General features: G+C 43.2%; 1 protein-coding gene across 3 annotated transcripts in view; it reads left to right on the top strand.

The window, feature by feature from the left end:
* fgd5a (FYVE, RhoGEF and PH domain containing 5a) overlaps positions 1–19,285 on the top strand; it is a 35,735-nt gene that overhangs the window by 2,688 nt on the left and 13,762 nt on the right. For all 3 annotated transcript variants that reach the window (XM_086198648.1, XM_086198647.1, XM_086198646.1), the window contains exons 2-8: positions 433–3,094; positions 8,957–9,074; positions 9,776–9,834; positions 10,757–10,787; positions 13,219–13,370; positions 14,158–14,314; positions 18,597–18,687. In XM_086198648.1, the coding sequence (XP_086054774.1) occupies positions 507–3,094; positions 8,957–9,074; positions 9,776–9,834; positions 10,757–10,787; positions 13,219–13,370; positions 14,158–14,314; positions 18,597–18,687 (3,196 nt within the window). In that variant the 5' untranslated portion in view covers positions 433–506. The remainder of the gene's footprint in view (positions 1–432; positions 3,095–8,956; positions 9,075–9,775; positions 9,835–10,756; positions 10,788–13,218; positions 13,371–14,157; positions 14,315–18,596; positions 18,688–19,285) is intronic.

Below are 19,285 nucleotides of genomic sequence, written 5' to 3'. Positions count from 1 at the left end.
TCATTTTGAAAGAAAAATGTCACATTTTTGGTTGAATACAAATTCAAGATATTCATGAACACTTTGCCATTCAACCAATTTTTGTGGAGCAATTAAAAAATCATCTTTAAAGATTTTGATAAAAATCAGACAGTCAACTGTTCAATCTGATCCTCCAACATACATGTGTCATTTCCCAGACAAGGAGATGTTATTGTTCCTCCTCTAAGTAGCCTGTGGCTCTGTTGTTTTTCCTGCCGATAATGTCCCCTGCTGCATTCTGCATGTCACCGACTACTGTGCAGGACATGACTTCCCCTTTGTGTTTTACACAGAAACAAGCCCTAATTTGTGTCAGTATGATGTAAATAAAACATGAAAAACATACAGAAAAGAAACTATTGTAAAATGGTTTGGCATTAACAGCTTTTATCTCACACTCCCTTTGTACAGATTTTCAAAATCCACTGCAAGTCCCTTGCCCAAAGGTCCGCAGTCATCTGACCATCACGGTTCAGTCCAAGCTGATGTCAAAGCCTGGCCCCCCTGTACATGGTCCAAAGCCTCTTGTCGCTCCCAAACCCAGACCTCTGTATGACCCTCTGCCACTGGGGGAGCCATGCTCCTCCCAGCGTCTCAGTAATGGAGACCTAGCTCACTCCGATGAGGAGACAGGAGATCTTCCTGAAATGGCTGAGGAGAACCAGGACAATGAGGGGAATAGCAAAGCAGAGGATGAGGTTAATGACATAGCGGAAGGAAAAGAAAAAGAGGACAAACTAGAAATCGGGGGGATTTCGAATGATAATGACGGTGACATAAACAGCATTGGCTCAGAAGACACAGTCATAGCAGATGACGACTCCAGCGTAGACACTACTGAGGATGAAAGCACTGACATTGACTTGAATCAACTCAAAAGTGAAGTTGATAGTACAGTAACACTTTCACTTCCTACAAGTGAAACAGAAGAGAAGGAAGAGAAGGAGCAGGATAAAACACACTCAGAAGAACATGAAGAAGAAGGAAACTGTGATCACTCACACTCACTCAGTCAGGATGATACTGGACCAAATGGACACTGTGTTCAGAGCAACTCACTTCCAGATGACCTGGAAATTGGAGGATTTGCATTTGGATTCAGCATGCTTCCAACTGTTACTGAAGAGTACCCCTACGATATAATTGGCCCCACAGACGATGCTAGTGATACCTGTGAGTCTGTTGACCCAGCTGAAACTGGAGATACAGAAGTATGGCAACCAGAGCGGGCCACCAAGGACGTCTCTGGATGTTTTCGATTCACATCCAGCACCGAGGATGTGTTCGGGCCTTATTCAGTCATTGAAGCTGTTCCACTAGATATAACCAGCACTGCTGACCCTGATTGGGGTCAGGATGAAACTGATGAAAAACCGTCATCTGAACAGCAACCATCAGGTGCTTCAAACCAGGAGCCTTACTATGTGTCATCAGATGATGTGGACAAGATGGAGGATAAGCAAGCTTGTTCTGAACAGGGAGAGCCTGAACATGTAAACGAGCACTGGAGTCAGCATCAAGACAAAGCAAAAGACAGAGAATCTGCAGATGAGTATGCAGACATCGATGAATCATTCTGCCCTAAAGCAGATGACTTTGAGCAGGTGGAGTGTGTCTCATCAGAGGATTACGTGGAGATAGGCGATGATGAGGATGAGGAGGAGACAGAGAAGAAACACATCAAAGGAAAAAGTGCAAAAGAGAGAACGGCTAAACGAGAGCAGGCTTTCCTCAGCCAGAGAAGGAGCTGCCAGCCTCGCCTCAGGTTATGCAACATAACAGTGCCAACGGACCTAGACCTGGGCCGCACCCCAGAGCTCACCAACAGGGTGGTGTTCGCCCACACCACTGAGGCCTTTGAAGAGGACATCGAGGAGCTGGACTGTCACATTGTGCCTTACTACGAGGACACAGATTCTGACAGCGAAGAGCATATTTATGAAGAGGCAGGGTTTGACTCCGAAGGGGAGAACTTTTTGAGCTTGGATAGGAAGACTATTGTGACACGTTCTCGTTCTTACTCTGGGAAAGTGCCAGGTTCTGTCCCAGAGACTGTACCAGAGGAGACAGGGACAGAGTATCAGACACATGACTACTGTACAGTGGCCTTAGATAAGAATAGTGAACCCCTTAGTCATTCACAGCAGCCTGGGGTCAACAGTCTTATCCCCCCTGTGAAGTCTCGTCGCTTCTTGTTATACTCCCGCTCTGCTGAGGGTCCAGAGTTGTCCTTGGTTGACCATCTAAATGATGAGATCAGGATAAAGAGGAAAGATGACACGCTTTCCCTTCCATGTGTCATAACTTCCTCTGGAAGCTTCTCCCAGCGGAGTCATCAATCGTCCAGTGGTGTTTCCACACCAACCTCTCTGGTGGACATACCTCCACCCTTTGAGCTGGCGTACATCACCAAGAGACCAGTCACCAAGAGTTCCCCATCCCTTTTGACCCAGACTGAACCTAATGACAAACTTAAGAAGAAGAAGACCTCCTTCAAGCGTCTTCTGGCGCTCAAGTTCAAGAGGAAGTCAGATCCAAAAGGGTTTAGCGATGGAAGTGTTCGTTCATCTCGTTCGTCTTCTGAGTCCAGCCACCACGGCCCAATGAGAGTGATCGAGCTTGACCGTAGAAGCACAGGCAGTTCTCCTCAGCTCCATTCACACATTGTAAACCCCCAGCAGCATCCTTCAGACCTGCCATACACCTTTGGCCTCTATAAAGACCACCAGAGGAGGAAAGGTGACCCCAAAGCTTATGGCAGGAGTGTCTCCAGAGTGGAGTCCTTTGAGGAACGTTCTCGTCGCTCCATCATGCCCTTGCCTTTAACCAAGCCTCGTTCCATATCCTTCCCCAGTGCAGACACATCTGACTATGAAAATATTCCAGCCATGAGCTCAGACTATGAGAACATCCAAATCCCAGGCAGACCCACCAGATCCCACACTGTGACTGAGTTTTTTGAGGATCCAAACCGCATGACAGCCCCCTGCAATGAAAATGATGGCTATGTGGACATGAATAGTTTCCCTGGCATAGACAACAAACCTCAGCCACTGAAAGCAGAGTCTGAAAGGTAAGTCAAGTAAACCTTGAACACACCCTTAAAGAGCTGTTAAACAAATTAAAGAAAAGCATTTTCGTTTGTCTTTGCCATTCATGTAATTTGGTTTAATTTGCATGGGTTGTAGGATTCCTGTGTCTGAACTCTCTGTTGCCCTTAGCCCACAACACACTGTTATACATTTTAATTGCCCTCTACCCAAATAATGGAGCGTTAAAAGACTTAGTTGTGGCTTTGACCTGACTTTGAATAATTTCCCTTTTCCCTAATGAAAACATTTGACAGTAAATACTGTAAATATACGGGTTACACAGAATACCTCAACTCTGCTGCTGACTAGAATTTGATTCCTGCTCACTCTTTCAGGGTTGTGGCACACAAGTCTTCTGGCTCCTCTTTGCATGTTCAATGTATCCATCAACAACATAATTTACATTGCTACAAATTACTTCATACCTTTCAAATATGATCCCAAAACATTTTTATTGATTATCATGTAATGGTTCCTCTGCTAATTATCCTTTATACCAGGACTTAATTCTCAATACCATTATACTAGGTTATACTATGGATACGATATAATCACCTATAGAGGAGCAAGAATAACTTGAACCTTTCTTCACCCAAGAGTCTTTGTTCATCAAGCACTTGCTGCTTTCACCCTGCATGACTTCTTGGTGAATCCAGAATTTCAGAGAACATCAATTCATATTTATCGTTGGAAGCTAATGCTCGATTAACAACAACAAATCTACAAAACATCTGTTTACAACGCATCCTCCTGTGTAACCCTTTTCCTCTTTGTCATGTTGTATGCTCGGTACTGCACAAACACCTGTGAATTGCGATGAAAACTATAACAGTTTCAGTTTTATCCTGCGTGTATATGAACTGGATAAGAAGATGTGGCAGGTACTGCACGATGCGCTTGAGAGTTTGTAAATGGACATTTTGTATAGTAGTTAATCTTCAGTCTTCATCAGCATCCAGTGTGAGACCTGGACCTGTAGTGGCAACTCTGAGTCCTCTACAGGTGACAGATATTTTTACATCGTGTCGCAAAGAGCTGTGAGCACCTTGTGGAGTAGAATCAGCTTTCCCTCTTCTTGGAGTGTGTTCACTGTGAGATGAGCAGCCTGCTGTGTCAGGCCTCGCTGGGTCTGGTAAGATGGAAAGTGCTTGTGGGAGATCTTACTCGTGTTTTTCAATTTGGTGGATTTGGAGGTCACATCTGTTGCGGCTGCCTCCTATACAGGATATAAATGGTAGAGTACGCTTAGGCAATCAGGTAGCTTACTGAGCTCTGGTTAGTCACATTAGAGAAAGTCATTATGAGCAGCAATTAAATGAGAGAGACTTTTCAAGTGAGAAAGTGGGGATGGGTTAGAGAGAAATGGCAATGTTTTAATAGAAGGATGAGTGGGGTGAGAAAACAAAGAGAATTGTGCTGGATTGGGGGTGGTGAGAAAAAGAAAAAGGTAGCAAGAGCAGTTCTGGTAATTGCTCTCCTGTACCTGACACTTATGGTTAAGTTTAGAAGTGCTCTTATTAAAGTAGCTCTCTCCCAAGTGCTTCTCCTTCATTGGACCCTTGAGGGGTCGTGGGATTTACTGCAGTGTGTGATAGAGTGAGGGATCACCCTGGTCAGACAGTACCGAATTACTTGGGCCAAAGCTTCAGCCGCTATGGGCCACGCTCTTTCCCCAGTCTTAATAAAATAGTTGTATTTGATGACTTGTGTGTGGTCAAAGAGACAGGCCATTACCAGGAGTGCCCTGAAAGGCTTAAGATGATCTTTGAGTAGACTTGCTCCTTTTCAATTAATTTTTATTTCTCATGTGTCCTTTCTGTTATAATGTTTCGCAGTTTTACCTTGCAGCTACTGTCTTTCTTAGCTATCTGCCTGTGTAGCAGAGGGTTCAGCATATCATTTATTGAATCATACGTAAACGTTAAGCCTCACTTGCAGAGAGCAGTACACATTTTTCCTTCATTCACAGGTACGGCGTGAGCTACACATGTCATTGTTTCAGACTCTTCCATTCCCAGACAACGGTTCTTAAGTGTTGGCGCCCTCTCTCTCTCTCCCTCTCTGATGTTATCGATGTGGCTCATTGTACAGTGAAGGTCTCACACCACTCACAATGATGCGCTTATCTGTCCTGTCACCTCCACTTCACGTTTCTCCTGGAGAGGCTTCTGTTGCCAGGACTACTCTTCTGTGTGTCTTTAGGCAGCTGGTTAATGTTTCAAAGCAAATATGTGTTTGTAGCAATGTGTCCCTGCTATTGTGTGTATACATGGAGCTCTAAACTGTCCTCAAAGCTTGACATTGCTGCTCTCCCAGGCTGCCTAGCTTATGACGGTCGTGATTTATTGAGAACATAGTCAACATTCAAAGTAGTTGTAAAGAGTTTTGTGGTGAAGAGAGTGACTGAAAGGCTCCTTAGCACTGTGCACAAAAGGAACTCGCTACAGCGGCAGACACACAATTTCAAAGAAAGCTGCTGTGCCACAGACTTCGCTGTTCTTCATTTGTGGTTGTCCATATGTGATTAATGTATAACACTATTCAGACTCCCTCAGCTAAAGAATTCAGGCTAAGGAAAGGGACAAGTTCATTAGCAAGCTAGAATCTTGTAGGATGGGAAAAGGCAAACTAGTGATTCATCCCAATTCAAACCAAAGGGTTTGCAAGTGTGTGTGTGTGTGTGTGTGTGTGTGTGTGTGTGTGTGTGTGTGCATCTGAGTCTGTGTCTCTGTCTGTGTTTCATGTGCACTATGTTGCTGCTTTATCAAAGATGAAGCTCCTGCTGAGATTGCAGTCTCAGCTTGCCAAGTAGCGGTGTGGCAACAAATGAGCAGGAAAAAGCATTTTTGCAAAGAAAGCCCAGGATTTGTGTTGTGTTCTACTTAGAGACCATTAAATGTTCTTCGTTGCAACTTAAAGCAGCTTCTTGTAGAGTTGTTGTTGTTCCTATATGGTGCTGCTCATGTGCAGGGTTGTAAATCTTTAACTTAGACTCCACAGTCCAGTGTGAAATTCTTCAGAATGATGACAAAGCCTTGCCAGGACACTGCCAGCCGCTGTTTTGTAGTCTGAATAGCGTTGAGGGAGCCATCTTGAGTGCATTGTTGTACTGGGCGGTGGCTGTGTGGCGAGGTGGTGGACAGGGTGTGTCGTTGGCTAGCAAGGACTCTTGCCAGACACTCTGAGGTCACTGCAAGGTCATCTCCGGGCAGGAAGTGTCCGGCCTAGGAGCTTCCCACCAGCTTGTTTACAGGAAATGCAGGACAAGGGCGTGGCTGAGGTGTGAGGCAGGGAGATGGAGACAAGGGAGGACAGATAGCATGAAAGGGAGAGACGGGGGGTCACAATTGTAGGGTGGAGACTCTCAGACTCTCCCTTGAGCAATGAGGTGTGGTCCTGTTAAGAGGTCTGTTTTTTTATATATCCTGGAATGCCTTCTGCTTCACACGTAGGGCGGTGTACCTTTTTTCTGGCATGGTGTGTTAAGCATATGTGCACCTGCCGCTGTCTATCACATCAGAGGTAGGACAGCAGAGCGGCAGCTTCTTCATTCAATCTCTACATCACGCAGGATGACAACTGCCGGTGGCAACATGAAATAATCATCAGGAAAGGCAGCAAAACAATTTAAAATCGCTTCCATTTTCATAATTTCCCTCCTCAGCGTCCCAGTCTTCTGTTGTTTGCAGATAAATTAACCTATTTCAGCTGTGCCTATTTCCTGTAATAGTGCCATCAGAAGTGGGGAAATAAGCTTTTCTGTTTGCACCTAATATATATTTTAATACTCAATGTTTAGCTCAATTGAATTACATATTACAGGCATCATCAAATCCACACAACATCGGTGGAATAAGAGTCTTTTTTCTGAGTCATTTTGTCCTCTGAATTTGACACAGTAGATTAAACTTTGTTGTGTTATAAAAGTCAATCAGGTGGCTTAATAGCAACCCCTTTAATGGTCTTGTTAAAGGGATTTACATATTACCGTAAACAAGCTATATTTGGGTCCTCATTGTGGAAGAATGGGCTTAGTAGGCACGGAGATAATTAGAACCTCCAGCATGTGAAAGCAACGTGAAATGTAAAATTTGCTTTCTGTGCAGTGAAAGAAGCTATTCTGATTAGAACAATTATGGTATTTTTTTAATGTTTTTATTGCTGTTATCTGGGAGCTGTTATCTTTCAGATATTGTCAGAAACTTGTTGATGTTTTAGGGTGAGAATCTCAGGCAGAGAGTTTCCATTGGCCATATGAAGGAATTCCCTTCACTTCTACAATAAATCAGCTGAAGAGTGAGAAGACCCTCCCTCCTGCTGTCTTTCCTTCCCAATATCACCCAGGTCAACCTGACCTGGGTGATATTGGGCCCACTTTATATACTGAGGTCAACCATGGGTAATGGCCTGTGCGAGTGTTTTCTTTTTCAGCCCACCCTGTAGACCTTGTGTGTGTGTGTGTGTGTGTGTGTGTGTGTGTGTGTGTGTGTGTGTGTGTGTGTGTGTGTGTGTGTGTGTGTGTGATAGGAACCTCATGAGGTATGAGTATGTCTGAATAGAAATGAAGTCCAGATTGCTAACATCTGATCCTCAATAGCATTCTGCTCTCAGACAGCACTGTTTAAAACATCAGTCAAAAAAAAAAAACAATTACAAGGTAGTGAGTGTGTTTGTTGGTGTAACAGAGAACCTATTAGTTACCTATTATCTATCTGTTAGTGTGCAAGTACCAATATATCAAAGCGGCTGCTTATTGCTCTCTTTACCAAAACCAAAACTATGGGGGCGTTCTCCTCTTTCTTTGGAAAAGCATGTTAAAATTCTCATTTTGCAAAGGTATTAAATAATAGAAGAGGCAGGTACTCGTTTTACTAGTTGTGTCAGTATCATTGTATTTTGATGTAATTTTTCAAACTATCCCAAAAGAAAAAGCAGATAAAATGGCAAAAAAATAACCTTAAAACTTAAAAGAAACACTTTGCTTGAAGCAACATTTGTCAATGAATCTCTGTTGTATCTGAAACTCACCTGACTGATCGGCTCCCTCCTCTACTGGCGTCATTCAGTTTGTCAAAGTTGCTTGCAAACAAGCAGTATTTTTTTTAATTCATCATAGACACTCACCTCATCAACAGAATTGTTCAGTATTTTCTTGTGGCACAACATTTCAGTACATTTTTCTCTGCAGCTCATGTTATCACATTTATGTTCCTTGTTATGTGACTTTAAGATTCTGCATTTACATCTGAGCTGGGGGTTTTATTGTGTAATAAGTGCACCATGCAACCTTTCTGTCAGTGGTGAATCCTCCTCACAGTCACTGGCATCTGCATTATCCCTTCCTTTAGATTGTTATCCAGCTCTCACCCTGTTAATGACAGTTCTGTCAAGCATCTTGGATGGGTCTTAATAGGCCAAGGGACATGAACAATTAGCAGAGGTAGCATTTAAAGGGATTACCTGAGAACTGACCTAAATCGTGCCCCACTCACCCACCCTACCCCCCTGGGCACAGCAGCACAGTAAAGGATTACCAGTGACTGTACATAACAGTGCCATCTGTAAAAAGAACGAATCAAGGGATTAGACACCGCTGGACACATGAAAAGGAAAACATGTATTTGAAAAACTCTAGAAATCACCATCTCCTGGGAAATATGACTCAGTGCAGCACAATGGCGTTCCCATGATGTTCAGTCTAGAATTCCTGTCCTCTCTGGTGCTTCTGCAATGAAAATCTTTCACTACCTAAGCTGTTTTTATACCATTTGATATTCATAGCACTGACATCTCTGCTCTTATTTGCTCCACTCATGCCATCTTTCTCCCCTGGTTCTTGGCAGCGCCTACACAGAGCCTTTCCCACTAACCACAGTCTCCACTGGACTATCAGCTGATGAGGACCATGGGCGCACCTCAGAAGAGGAGGAGGGGGCTGCTGAGCAAAGCTACGATCGGCAGGTGAATTATAAGGGTCTAGTATGTGATGAGAAAAAAAACGCCAATGAGATCATCATGAATGTTTAATTGCCTAAATGTGCCTGCGGTTTGAATTTTGAATATTTAACATGTTTAGCTGACGGATCTGAACAAAAATGACAAGACATGGTGAATCAGAGAATCCAATCGAGGTTGTATCTGTAAAAAGACGCATCGCAAACAATCGCTTGCATGCAGCAGGTGATATTGCTTATCAACCATTCGTTTGTCATGGGCCATTTGTCAATTGTGAGTTAATACTGTATATAAATTGAGTCACCAACTTAGGTACCACTACAGTACAATAGCAGCTATTTTCCAGTAGCTGGTTTATGGATCTAAATGGTATTAATGTTATAATATGTCTGGGGTATTTTGAGGTGTGTGATTAGCCCCCGAATCAATTGGTGTCATTGTTGTCACCACATACACGTATTCCCTCATCCATTACGCATCTGAATTTAAAAGTTCTGAGAAGGCCCTCACGTCTATGCTGCACTGTAATGAAATAATCTGTCTTATTTTGACAGCTATTATCTAAAGAACTGGGTGTTTTCATCAGTCACTTCAGTTGCTGCGTAGCTGTTTCTATTAACGTTCAAGAGCAATAAGTGCCCACTGAGGGTGTTTAAACATTAGCTGTGTCCATTCATCTCCCACTGTTCTCCCTCCCTGTCTCTCAGATTGATGGGCGATCCCGAGCATTCTATGTCGCCAAAGAGCTTGTCGAGTCAGAGAGGCTGTGAGTATCTTTGCTTGAGGGTGCACTGTTTTCCTGATGAGACATATAAATGCTGCATCCAAATGTTTATTTGTATTTCTTTGCCTTTGTGGCTTCCAGCTGCTTGTAAACTAATCCATCGAGTGGCGTGCAGAGTAACTTGACAGCCAATTGCACAAGAGTGTTGTGTAACTTATGAAACTAAACCTACTTTCATTGCTTTGCTGAACAAATAAAGAAATAACCCAACTTTTTGAGTAAAAATCTCCAGAATCTGCCAAGAATACGGTTAGCACTCTCTCCTCAGTGGATGCATTAGGGAGTGGAGACTCATGAGGAACAGCTGACGCTGGTTAGCTTAGCACAATAAATGAAAGCAGGAGGGAAGTGTTAGCGTACCGCTGTCTTTACCTACTTTGATATAGGTTTAAGCATTATTAATTTACTTCATTTATTAATTTATTTTTTAAACCATTTAAATGGTTATTTATATATGAAATAACCTTTTAAAGTAGTAAAACATGATGTGTATAACAAAACTGCTGGACGCCTTTTGCTCCTATTCATGGCTGACTTTGTAAGAGAGGCAAAGAGGATAACGTCTGGATAAATCAAGATCATGAACAAGACATCTATTCAGTGAGTTTTGACGGAGGTATGCTAACATCTTCCACTCACTACCATTCATTGCGCTAAGCTAATTAGCAGTCAGCCGGTGTCTGTGGCTCTCAGCGCCCCATTGCATGCACAGAGAGAAGGGTGTCTATCTTCTTGTCTGGCTCTGGAGAGAAGGGGCAATAACCATGTATTATTTCTCAAAAACTTGGCACACTTCTTTAACTACAATGTGAAATTTGCATCATGCCGAATTCAATGTAGAAAATTGTTATGAGGAAGGTTGTCAATTCCTTTTGTTTTCATCGTGTTTTTTCTTGCTCTCCAGACACGTCAGTGCCCTCAAGCACCTTGAAGAGGTAGGAAAACCTTTCTATCACATTAGTTCTTAAAGCGTCTCCAGCTTCCTATTCCACTTTCTTGGAAACCTACTGATAACATCATATCCTGTGTGTCTGCCCCCCAGTCTCTGTCTCTCTCTCCTCCTACCCCTGCTGTATCGCTCCGTCGAGGTTTATCAATGTTGTTGCAGCAAGATCTACTTCCTGGTCTTGACAAAGCTGACATATTGTGCTCTGGTGTGGTCGATTGTAAGGTGGTGCAGTGTGTGCAAACCAGACGCTTGCTGATGCTGTGCTTATATCCTTGCTGAACTGATATGTGTGCTTAGATACTCAAGCGATTCTGCCAGAAATCAGCCACCTGAAGGTCATGAAAAAGGCAGTTTTGGCTTTAGTGTACAGGGCCATAGAAGAGCGATTTTTTTCCTCAGTAACAAGCATAGTAATACAAGCTAGGGGATTTAAAGGTGAGCTCTGATAAGTATGTAGAGGTCAGCCATGCATCACAGCCAACGGTTGTCATGGTTTTCCATCATTTCTCACCTGCTGTCTGTCAAAACACGACAATATCGCTGCTGAGGCCAGGACGAAGATGGATAATCACCAGAAAGATCACAAGAAATAAAACCGTGAGCAGTGAAAGAGTTGAAACAATAATTTAATTTTGATCGAAAGGAGAGGAGAGGTGTGTGTCGAAGGGATGCTATTAAGCTGATGCTGACAGGTAGAGTCATTGAACACAGAGAAGCCCATTAGTCAGCCTGTACCTTATAACCTTGAGTGAGGTCATACCCTGAATTTCTTGTGTCCCCCCGTGGTGGGACTGTGAAGCTGTGCAAGGTGTAATATGATGCCATCAAAAGACAATAATGCAAATGTTATACAACTGACCTCTTTAATGAATGTAAATCTGCTATGTCATCATGATGCACAATTATACCAATTAGCTGCTGTTTGGTGAGGTGCAGAAACATACGCCGCAGATAATATTGGCATTAATGCTTTGTAGGTTACATATCCTGAACTGCTACATCTTGTTTTTTCTGTTCTAAGTAACCTTCTTCACTGTTTCTTCCTAAGAGAGTCCTTTTTCTACCTTTCAAAGGTGACATTGGAGGCTATTTTCATCATGTTGTTGCATAATGCATAGATGCAGTGTTTTACAGGCTCTCATTATTCTCTGAGCAGTGATCCGTTGAGATATTAGTTACTGTTTGATACAGACTGATGCCATTATTAGCATGAATTGGATTAATTCAGCTGGGAAACATTACAATGGCACAAACACAGAGTTTAGGGGAAAAAACAAGTGAGACGCACTCATGAGATATTGTTCCATTGTTTGATAAGGAAAAATAGGAATACAAAGAATTTCCAGAGCCTGTCTCCACATAGGAAGGGAGGCCGTGCTCCTCTTCTAGGGGACTTTCCCCGCAGCAGCTTCAACATATTATTATTTTTGCTCCCTCGTCACCTCTGACCTGAGAGCAGATTCTCTCTGCTGAGTTGTGACTGAGCACAACTGGCCACTGCAGCAGCTGCTTAATATTGCTTCTTTAGCTGCTTTACATGAAGAAAATAGGGAAGTGATGGTGGAGAGTGGACTGAGAAAATTGAGACTAAAGCTCCCCTCGTTCATGGTTCTGTGTCCGTGTAACCTGTGAGACAAGCTGAGCTGTTAGCTGTTTGTCTCTCCAGCAGACATGATGAATGTTAACTCATATGAGATCAATTGCGCATGATGAACGGCATGCTCTGGAGAGCCCGGTGTCACCACATTATCTCACAGCCAACTGGGACATCTGTATTTGTTTTATGTCTGTGCATTACGAAGAAGTTGAATAGATGGTGCTCCAGACACACCGTGGCTTTATGTATGATGATAGTTTGCTCGACAGCTTTGCCCACAGAGAAAACAGATTTTGAAAGCATGTTGGCGTCTATGTTTTGTCTTCATTTCCAGAGTAGATCAATCCCCTCTCCCCTGGTTTTTCACTCCCATGTGTCATAACTCCTTGTGTAATGCCTGCTGCCTGTGTTTTATGTCAGCTGAATAGACTCAGGTCCTCTGTGTGTCTGTGTGTGGATTTGTAGGTGCATGTCTACAAAGAAATGTAAAGTTATAAACAAGACCGCTTTGTGTTTCAAGGTCATGATGCAACAACACCTGGTTGTATAACTTGTGCAGGCAGCATTGTCTTTCCTGAATACCTAAACAGAGCCCAAAGTAGTGGGGAGGTGATATGAAGGAAGGGTGGCAGGAAGGATGTTTAGGAGGATCTGACCTTCCTTCTTAACATTATTCCTCCTGTAGTTAATTCCTCTATGCCTTTCATTTCTACTGCTTTCTGTCCCTTCCTCCTTCCACCCTCACCGCCCTTTCCTCCATTCCTTTTTCTAACCCTTGTTTTCTCCCCACCCTCATCCTTTATCTTCTACTCTTGTATAGGACTTCAAGCCAGCGGTGGGTGAGGCACTTAGCGAGGAAGGGGAGCCAGTGCTGGATGAGCAGAGGCTGGGGGAGATACTGGGTGTGCTCCCACAGGTCTACACCCTCCATAACAGCATCCTCACCGAGCTGGAGGAGCGCATTACTCACTGGTATGAAACACCCTCGACATTACTGATTGCGGTAGAGGTGAGGGGTTTTTAATTCTTGCATTGTGCAGGCAAGAATATAATTTAATGCAGCTGTGTATTTCACAATGCACCCGCAATGCGCACACACGAAAAGCTGAAACTGCGGCAGACTAATGGGACGTGGATGCGCTGTAGAGACAATCACAAGGGTGATAATTAATTCTCAGCTGAGGTCACAATAATGACTTTTACACACCCTAACCCAGCTTTAAAATGCACCGTCGGATGACGTGATAATTAGAGATATCATTCTTTAACACAGCACTCTGAAGAGCCTTTACACAAATCACTGAGCACCTATAAGCGAAGGTTTTCTTTTCTTTATCTTATCCAGCAAACCACTGATTTCTTTATTTTGAGGATCAGGGTTTTTTAATTAAAAGTACCCCCAGTAATGCTGTATTTCTAACTTTTCTGCCATTGCATTTATTTAGCAAAAATCAGAGCAATGATATTTCACAGCTCCTCATAGGACACAACTGTTGTATTGTTGTTCCATAACAACACAGAGACAAAAGTTCCTAAGAGACTGTAATGTGCAGTGTGTTGTTTTTATCAAGATGACTCTGTTAGCTGCTGGCAAAAAAACGAAAAGCTCACGCCTGTTTGCAAAAAGTTTTTGTTGAAATCTGTTGAAAACCAAAAATATGTATTTAATGGAGATGGGATACGCTGCACATCACAGTCTTTATTTTTTGATTATTAAGGGTTTATACATTATTAAAGACTAAATGGACTTCCTCTCTAGGGAGGAGAGCCAAAGGGTGGTCGATGTAATCCTGTCACGACGGGAGGACTTTGGGGTGTTTGACACCTACATCTCAGAGTATGATCGCAGCATGTCCCTTCTGGAGGAGAGCTGCAAGAACAACCCAGCCTTCGCCAGCATCATTAAGAAATTTGAGGTAAGGGAAACACTAGATCCTGAGCAGATAATGGCATCTTTTGTCTCTGAATCATCTTTAAAGTAGAACTGGAGGAAGTCAGAGGGATGTTCGCATCTCAGGTTGCAAAGGGAAAGTGACGCGTTGTCACCCAGCTTCCATGGGAAGACTAGATAAAGGCCTTTTTAAACCTTTGCTTTCCCCCAATGAATGATTTCCGCTGTCTTGCTCACGTATTCTATGTCCTTTCTGCACCAGATCCTTTTTCTTTGTCCACTGTGGACCTGGTGCTCCCTAAAGAACTGGGAAGTGGAACTTCCGAAATTCAACCATCACAGTCAATGTATTATTACTTTATCTTGAAAGGGAATGTAAATTCTGGTCAAAATTAGATCACAACCACATTTAATTAAAAGATTGATTGGATAGAAAAACTGATGAAAAGAACTTTAGTTTTGTTTTTTTAGTGTGAGTACATTTAGTTCCATTTAAGGTGAAATGCCCACATTTTTGGATATTTGCTAATTGTCCATCTTCTCCTAAGTCAGACAAGAGGATGAATACCCTTCTTTTTTGCTGTGTATGTATAAGGAAGCTGAGACCCACCGAGGCCAGCTGAATGCCAGTTTGCTAAGCACAATGAATGGAAATGGGTGGGAAGTGTTAGCATACCTCAGTTAAAAGTCATTAAATGTACTTTCATCCAAATTGGTCTTTGCCAGTTTAAAATCATGAGACATTGTTGTTTCAGAGTCAGTCACTAGTAACAACTGCTTTTCAGACTGGGCGTAGTGGTCTGACACAGCACCTCAAAAATTCAATGACAAAAACACTTGAGGAGCAAATGCTGCTCCTAATGAAGGCCAACTTTGTAAAAGACAATGATCTGTGACAATGAACCAGACTCCTTGGATGAGGACCTTCAGGTTATGGAAGTGGCCAGGATGGAGGTAACCTGCCCGTACACTGCCATTCATGGCACAAAATGAACTAGCAGAAGGTCTTAGCTCCCTAATTCCCACAGGGCAGAGAAGGGTATCCATCCTCTTACCTGGCTCTATGATGGAAAATTTAATCTCCTCGCCTCCTGTGCTCATCTTTTTTTAAGTTTTGGTTTTACAAAGGTTCCTCTTCAACTCTGCAAATTTCTGCCCAAATCTTTACATGAACATCCCCATGCTGGATTTTGATTGGCTGGGAGTGGCTTAAACAATGGTTTCACGCTTTTCTGGTTTGATAAGAAAAGCGAACGGACAAGGCACCAACTGTCTCCCCTCATAAATATTCATCAGCAGCTGCCGTCTTCCAAGAAAAACATTGGCTCTGGCAGTGGAGCTAATCTACATAGAAAGACGGGGAGGTGAGACGAAGACGACACACCGGTAGCGGTGGTCGTGAGCGATGACCTGCAGCATGTTTTCACACCTTTCCTACGTCAGCGAATGATTCAGCTCTTGACAACCTTGATCAAAGTCAGTTAGGGATGTATTCATTTTTGCCTCGTGAAGTTGATCGTTCACATCATGATACACTAATTGCATATACAGCAGCTATAAAGGCACTGATCTGCAGAGAACAGCGAGTGAGGATGAATGAAGGATATTGCCTTAGCAAGGACGGAGGTGAATGTTTCCTGCAGAGAGAGAGTCAAAAGCACTCCAAACCCAATGGAATATAATAACATTTTCTCTTGCACATGCACTACATCTGTCACCTCATATGCACAAAGCTTTTCATATTTACTTTTCCCATATTGCACCAGTCTGTAACCTGGGATCAACCCTCCCACACCAGGCTATTGTGTGTGTGTGTGTGTGTGTGTGTGTGTGTGTGTGTGTGTGTGTGTGTGTGTGTGTGTGTGTGTGTGTATGGAAGATAGTGATGGATGCTGTGTTGTATCACAGCACCGCCTTGGGACTAGCCTGGCAAGTGTGACCCCGATGTAATGAGGGAGAAGGAGGGTCGAGTGAGAGCAAGGAGGATTGTACGGGTCACGGGATACGCTGTACCTACCAGACGTATGACAGTCAATTATTTGTTGGCTGGGTAGTGCACATGTACTGCTTTCAGTTAAATTTGTGAATTTAGAGGCTTTCATTCTTCATCAATCACAGCTGTTCTCTCATTTCTTCCATCTCTGCTGTTCTTTCCTGTTACAAGCCAAAGTGCAGCAATATAAGTGGTAGTAATTTCATTTTGGATGTGGTGACAGTGATGAAGTAGCCTCAGACCCTGATCAGATCAGTGCTGGACCCTTACAGGATTAAAGCCCCCTCTCCACAGCCAGGCCTTTGTTTACCACTCCATCAACAAAGCCAACACAAGTCGATGTGTGAATGTGAGTGAATGTGTCTTGTATGTTTTGCTTCATGTTTGATTCTTTAACAGGATCGTGTCCTTGCACGTATAAAACTGAAATTTCTAAATGACCACTGCCGCTTTTTAAGTCCTGTCACATCCTTGTGTAAAGCTTGTGTGTGTGTGTGTGTGTGTGTGTGTGTGTGTGTGCGTGCGTGCGCATGAGCGCGTGTGTGTGCGTTTGAGAAGTCCAGAAGGAGAGGTGTGGAGGGTGTGCAGCAGGTTGATAGAGAGCAATAGAGGGAGAGAGAGAGTGATGCAGTGAATTCCTTGTAAAGGCAGTAGGGCAATGAGGCAGACAGAAGCTAATTAGAGAAGCAGCCTCCTTTACAACACCCCAATTAGATCATTTGTGTGTGTGTGTGTGTGTGTGTGTGTGTGTGTGTGTGTGTGTGTGTGTGTGTGTGTGTGTGTGTGTGTGCAGGCAGCAAATTGTCTGATTGTGCATGCACGTGTGTTTGTGCATGTCTATCTCCCAGCACGAGGCATCACGCTGCCTTCTCTCTCCTCCTCCATTTGGCTCGCTCACCAAAACAAACCACATGCTAATTATCATCTCTGGTGCGATTCAGCAAACCACTTCCTCTGAACAAGTGTCAATTGGATGACAATTTACAAGTGACACTTAAGGAGAGCAGATGCTCTGACGCTAAGCGGGCTTAATAATGGGAGGGAGGCTAGTTATTGTTGTGGTCGTGCAGTGATCAAGAGAGGAGAATAAAGTGATAGTTGGGTTCATTGGAAACTGAGGTTCTGAGAGAGGGATGGTGAGACAGAGACTGAGATCGACGTACAAAAAGAGAAAGTGGGAGTTCACAGAGGCTCAATGCTGCACAGTGTGGTAATGAAGACAAACACTGGTGTTGCATCCCTTCATTTACAGACCTGAGCTGTATCATTAGTGTGTGTGTGCGCGTGTGCGTGTGCGCGCGCACGCGCGTGTGTGTGTGTGTGTGTGTGTGTGGTGAGTAAACATGATGAGGATCATTGTCTTTACAAGGTGCTATCTGAGTCCGTCTAATGAAGGACTGGACTTCATTGGATGAAAAAAAATGTGTTTGTGTGTCTGTCTGTAATTCCTGATGCTGTGGGGACATAAATACAAGACATACTCATCTAAAAATTATTCTGTTTCAGGGGGATGGTGGAGATTTGGTGGTGAGATGACATTCTTCTTTTTTAGACATCTTGGTGTTGCTTACTTTTTGTATGAGGGGAAATGATGGAGCTTATTTTCACCAAATTTGGTTGAAGATAATGGGATGGGCAAAGGAGAACCCATTCAATTCAAGAATGCTTCACATCTCAGATTTGACAAAGTGGTTGTTGTTTGTTTGTTTTCCTGCAGTTATAATCCGGGTGCGTCTCAATAAAATGAATTTAAGTCTATGTATGCGTGCAAGCGTGCGAGCTTGCACGTGTGCATGCAAGCGTGCGTGTGTGCTTCTCCAGTCCCCTGCTGCTGCTCCTCTGCTCAGGGTGCAGAAACCTGTCAAAGACAAATTAGATCTGGATTGATTTTCTAAAGCTCTCTTTGATTGTATGGATTCTGCTGGCTTTCACCTGCAAATGACTGGTCAGAGATAAAGAATAGGAAATGTTCAGGTTTTTGTTTTCTGAAAAGACGTGTGAAGGTCACTCTGACCAGCAGTGTTCCCTTCCTCACTTCTGACCTTGACCTGACATTAAATTAAATGATCCTGTTAGATTATCTTTGGATTAAGGGCTATCAAGTGCCTTTTTTTGTGTGGAGTTGGATTTTGCTATGATGTTATTCAGCATAAATAATTAGAAGTCTATGGAGTTTAATAGCAGGTGAATCCTTCTCCATGTATCCTCATGTGACCTCAACTTGAACTGACAAATAAGATTGAATGTTGGGTTTCTTTCATGCAAAATGTTGAAACTTTGTTTCAGCATCTTTGTTTTGTGGATGTGTTTGCAGAGACGAAGCCCAGAAGATGCAGAAGTTCCACTGAAGCACCAGTTCCTGCAGGTTATCGTTAGGGTCCTCCAATATCGCATGCTCCTCACAGGTAACACACACACACATGCACGCAATCACACACACACACATGCACGCAATCACGCACACACAGACACGCTCACACACGCACACACATTACTGAAACGTTACTTTCATATTCTGAAGCTAAGCATTCCATAGACTAGTTAATGGACACACACATAATTAACTTTTCTTTTTCTACACGCACAATCATCATCTTCAGTGTTAACCTGCTGTTTTAAACTCAACAGCAGCTTTGGGGCACAATGAACAATTACTGGATGATGCCAAAAGGGAAGTGTAACAACTATGCATCTCTGTAGCACCTCTCTACCTTGGCAGTACTCAAAAAGGCTTAAACTCAATAACCCATCCATTTACACACACACACACACACACACACACACACACACACACACACACACACACACACTGAAGGGGGAGGCTGCCCTGCAAGGTGCCAGCCTACTCATCAGTGTCTTGCCCAAGGACACTTTGAGAATGTTACCAGCCACTCTACCTCTCAGCCATGCTGTTGCCCCCATGTGCATTTTGAAGCATCACATTCATTCTAGATATTTTTTAGGCTCATTTGATATGTTTTATTGTTGTTGTTGTTTTTGTTT

The sequence above is a fragment of the Aulostomus chinensis genome, chromosome 3 (genome assembly GCF_037954235.1).
Source record: "Aulostomus chinensis isolate RoL2024-O1b breed Wild chromosome 3, RoL_Achi_v1.0, whole genome shotgun sequence".
Taxonomy (NCBI): Eukaryota; Metazoa; Chordata; class Actinopteri; order Syngnathiformes; family Aulostomidae; genus Aulostomus; species Aulostomus chinensis.
The sequence above is the reverse complement of the archived record's forward strand: the minus strand, read 5'-3'. Positions and strand labels throughout refer to the sequence as shown.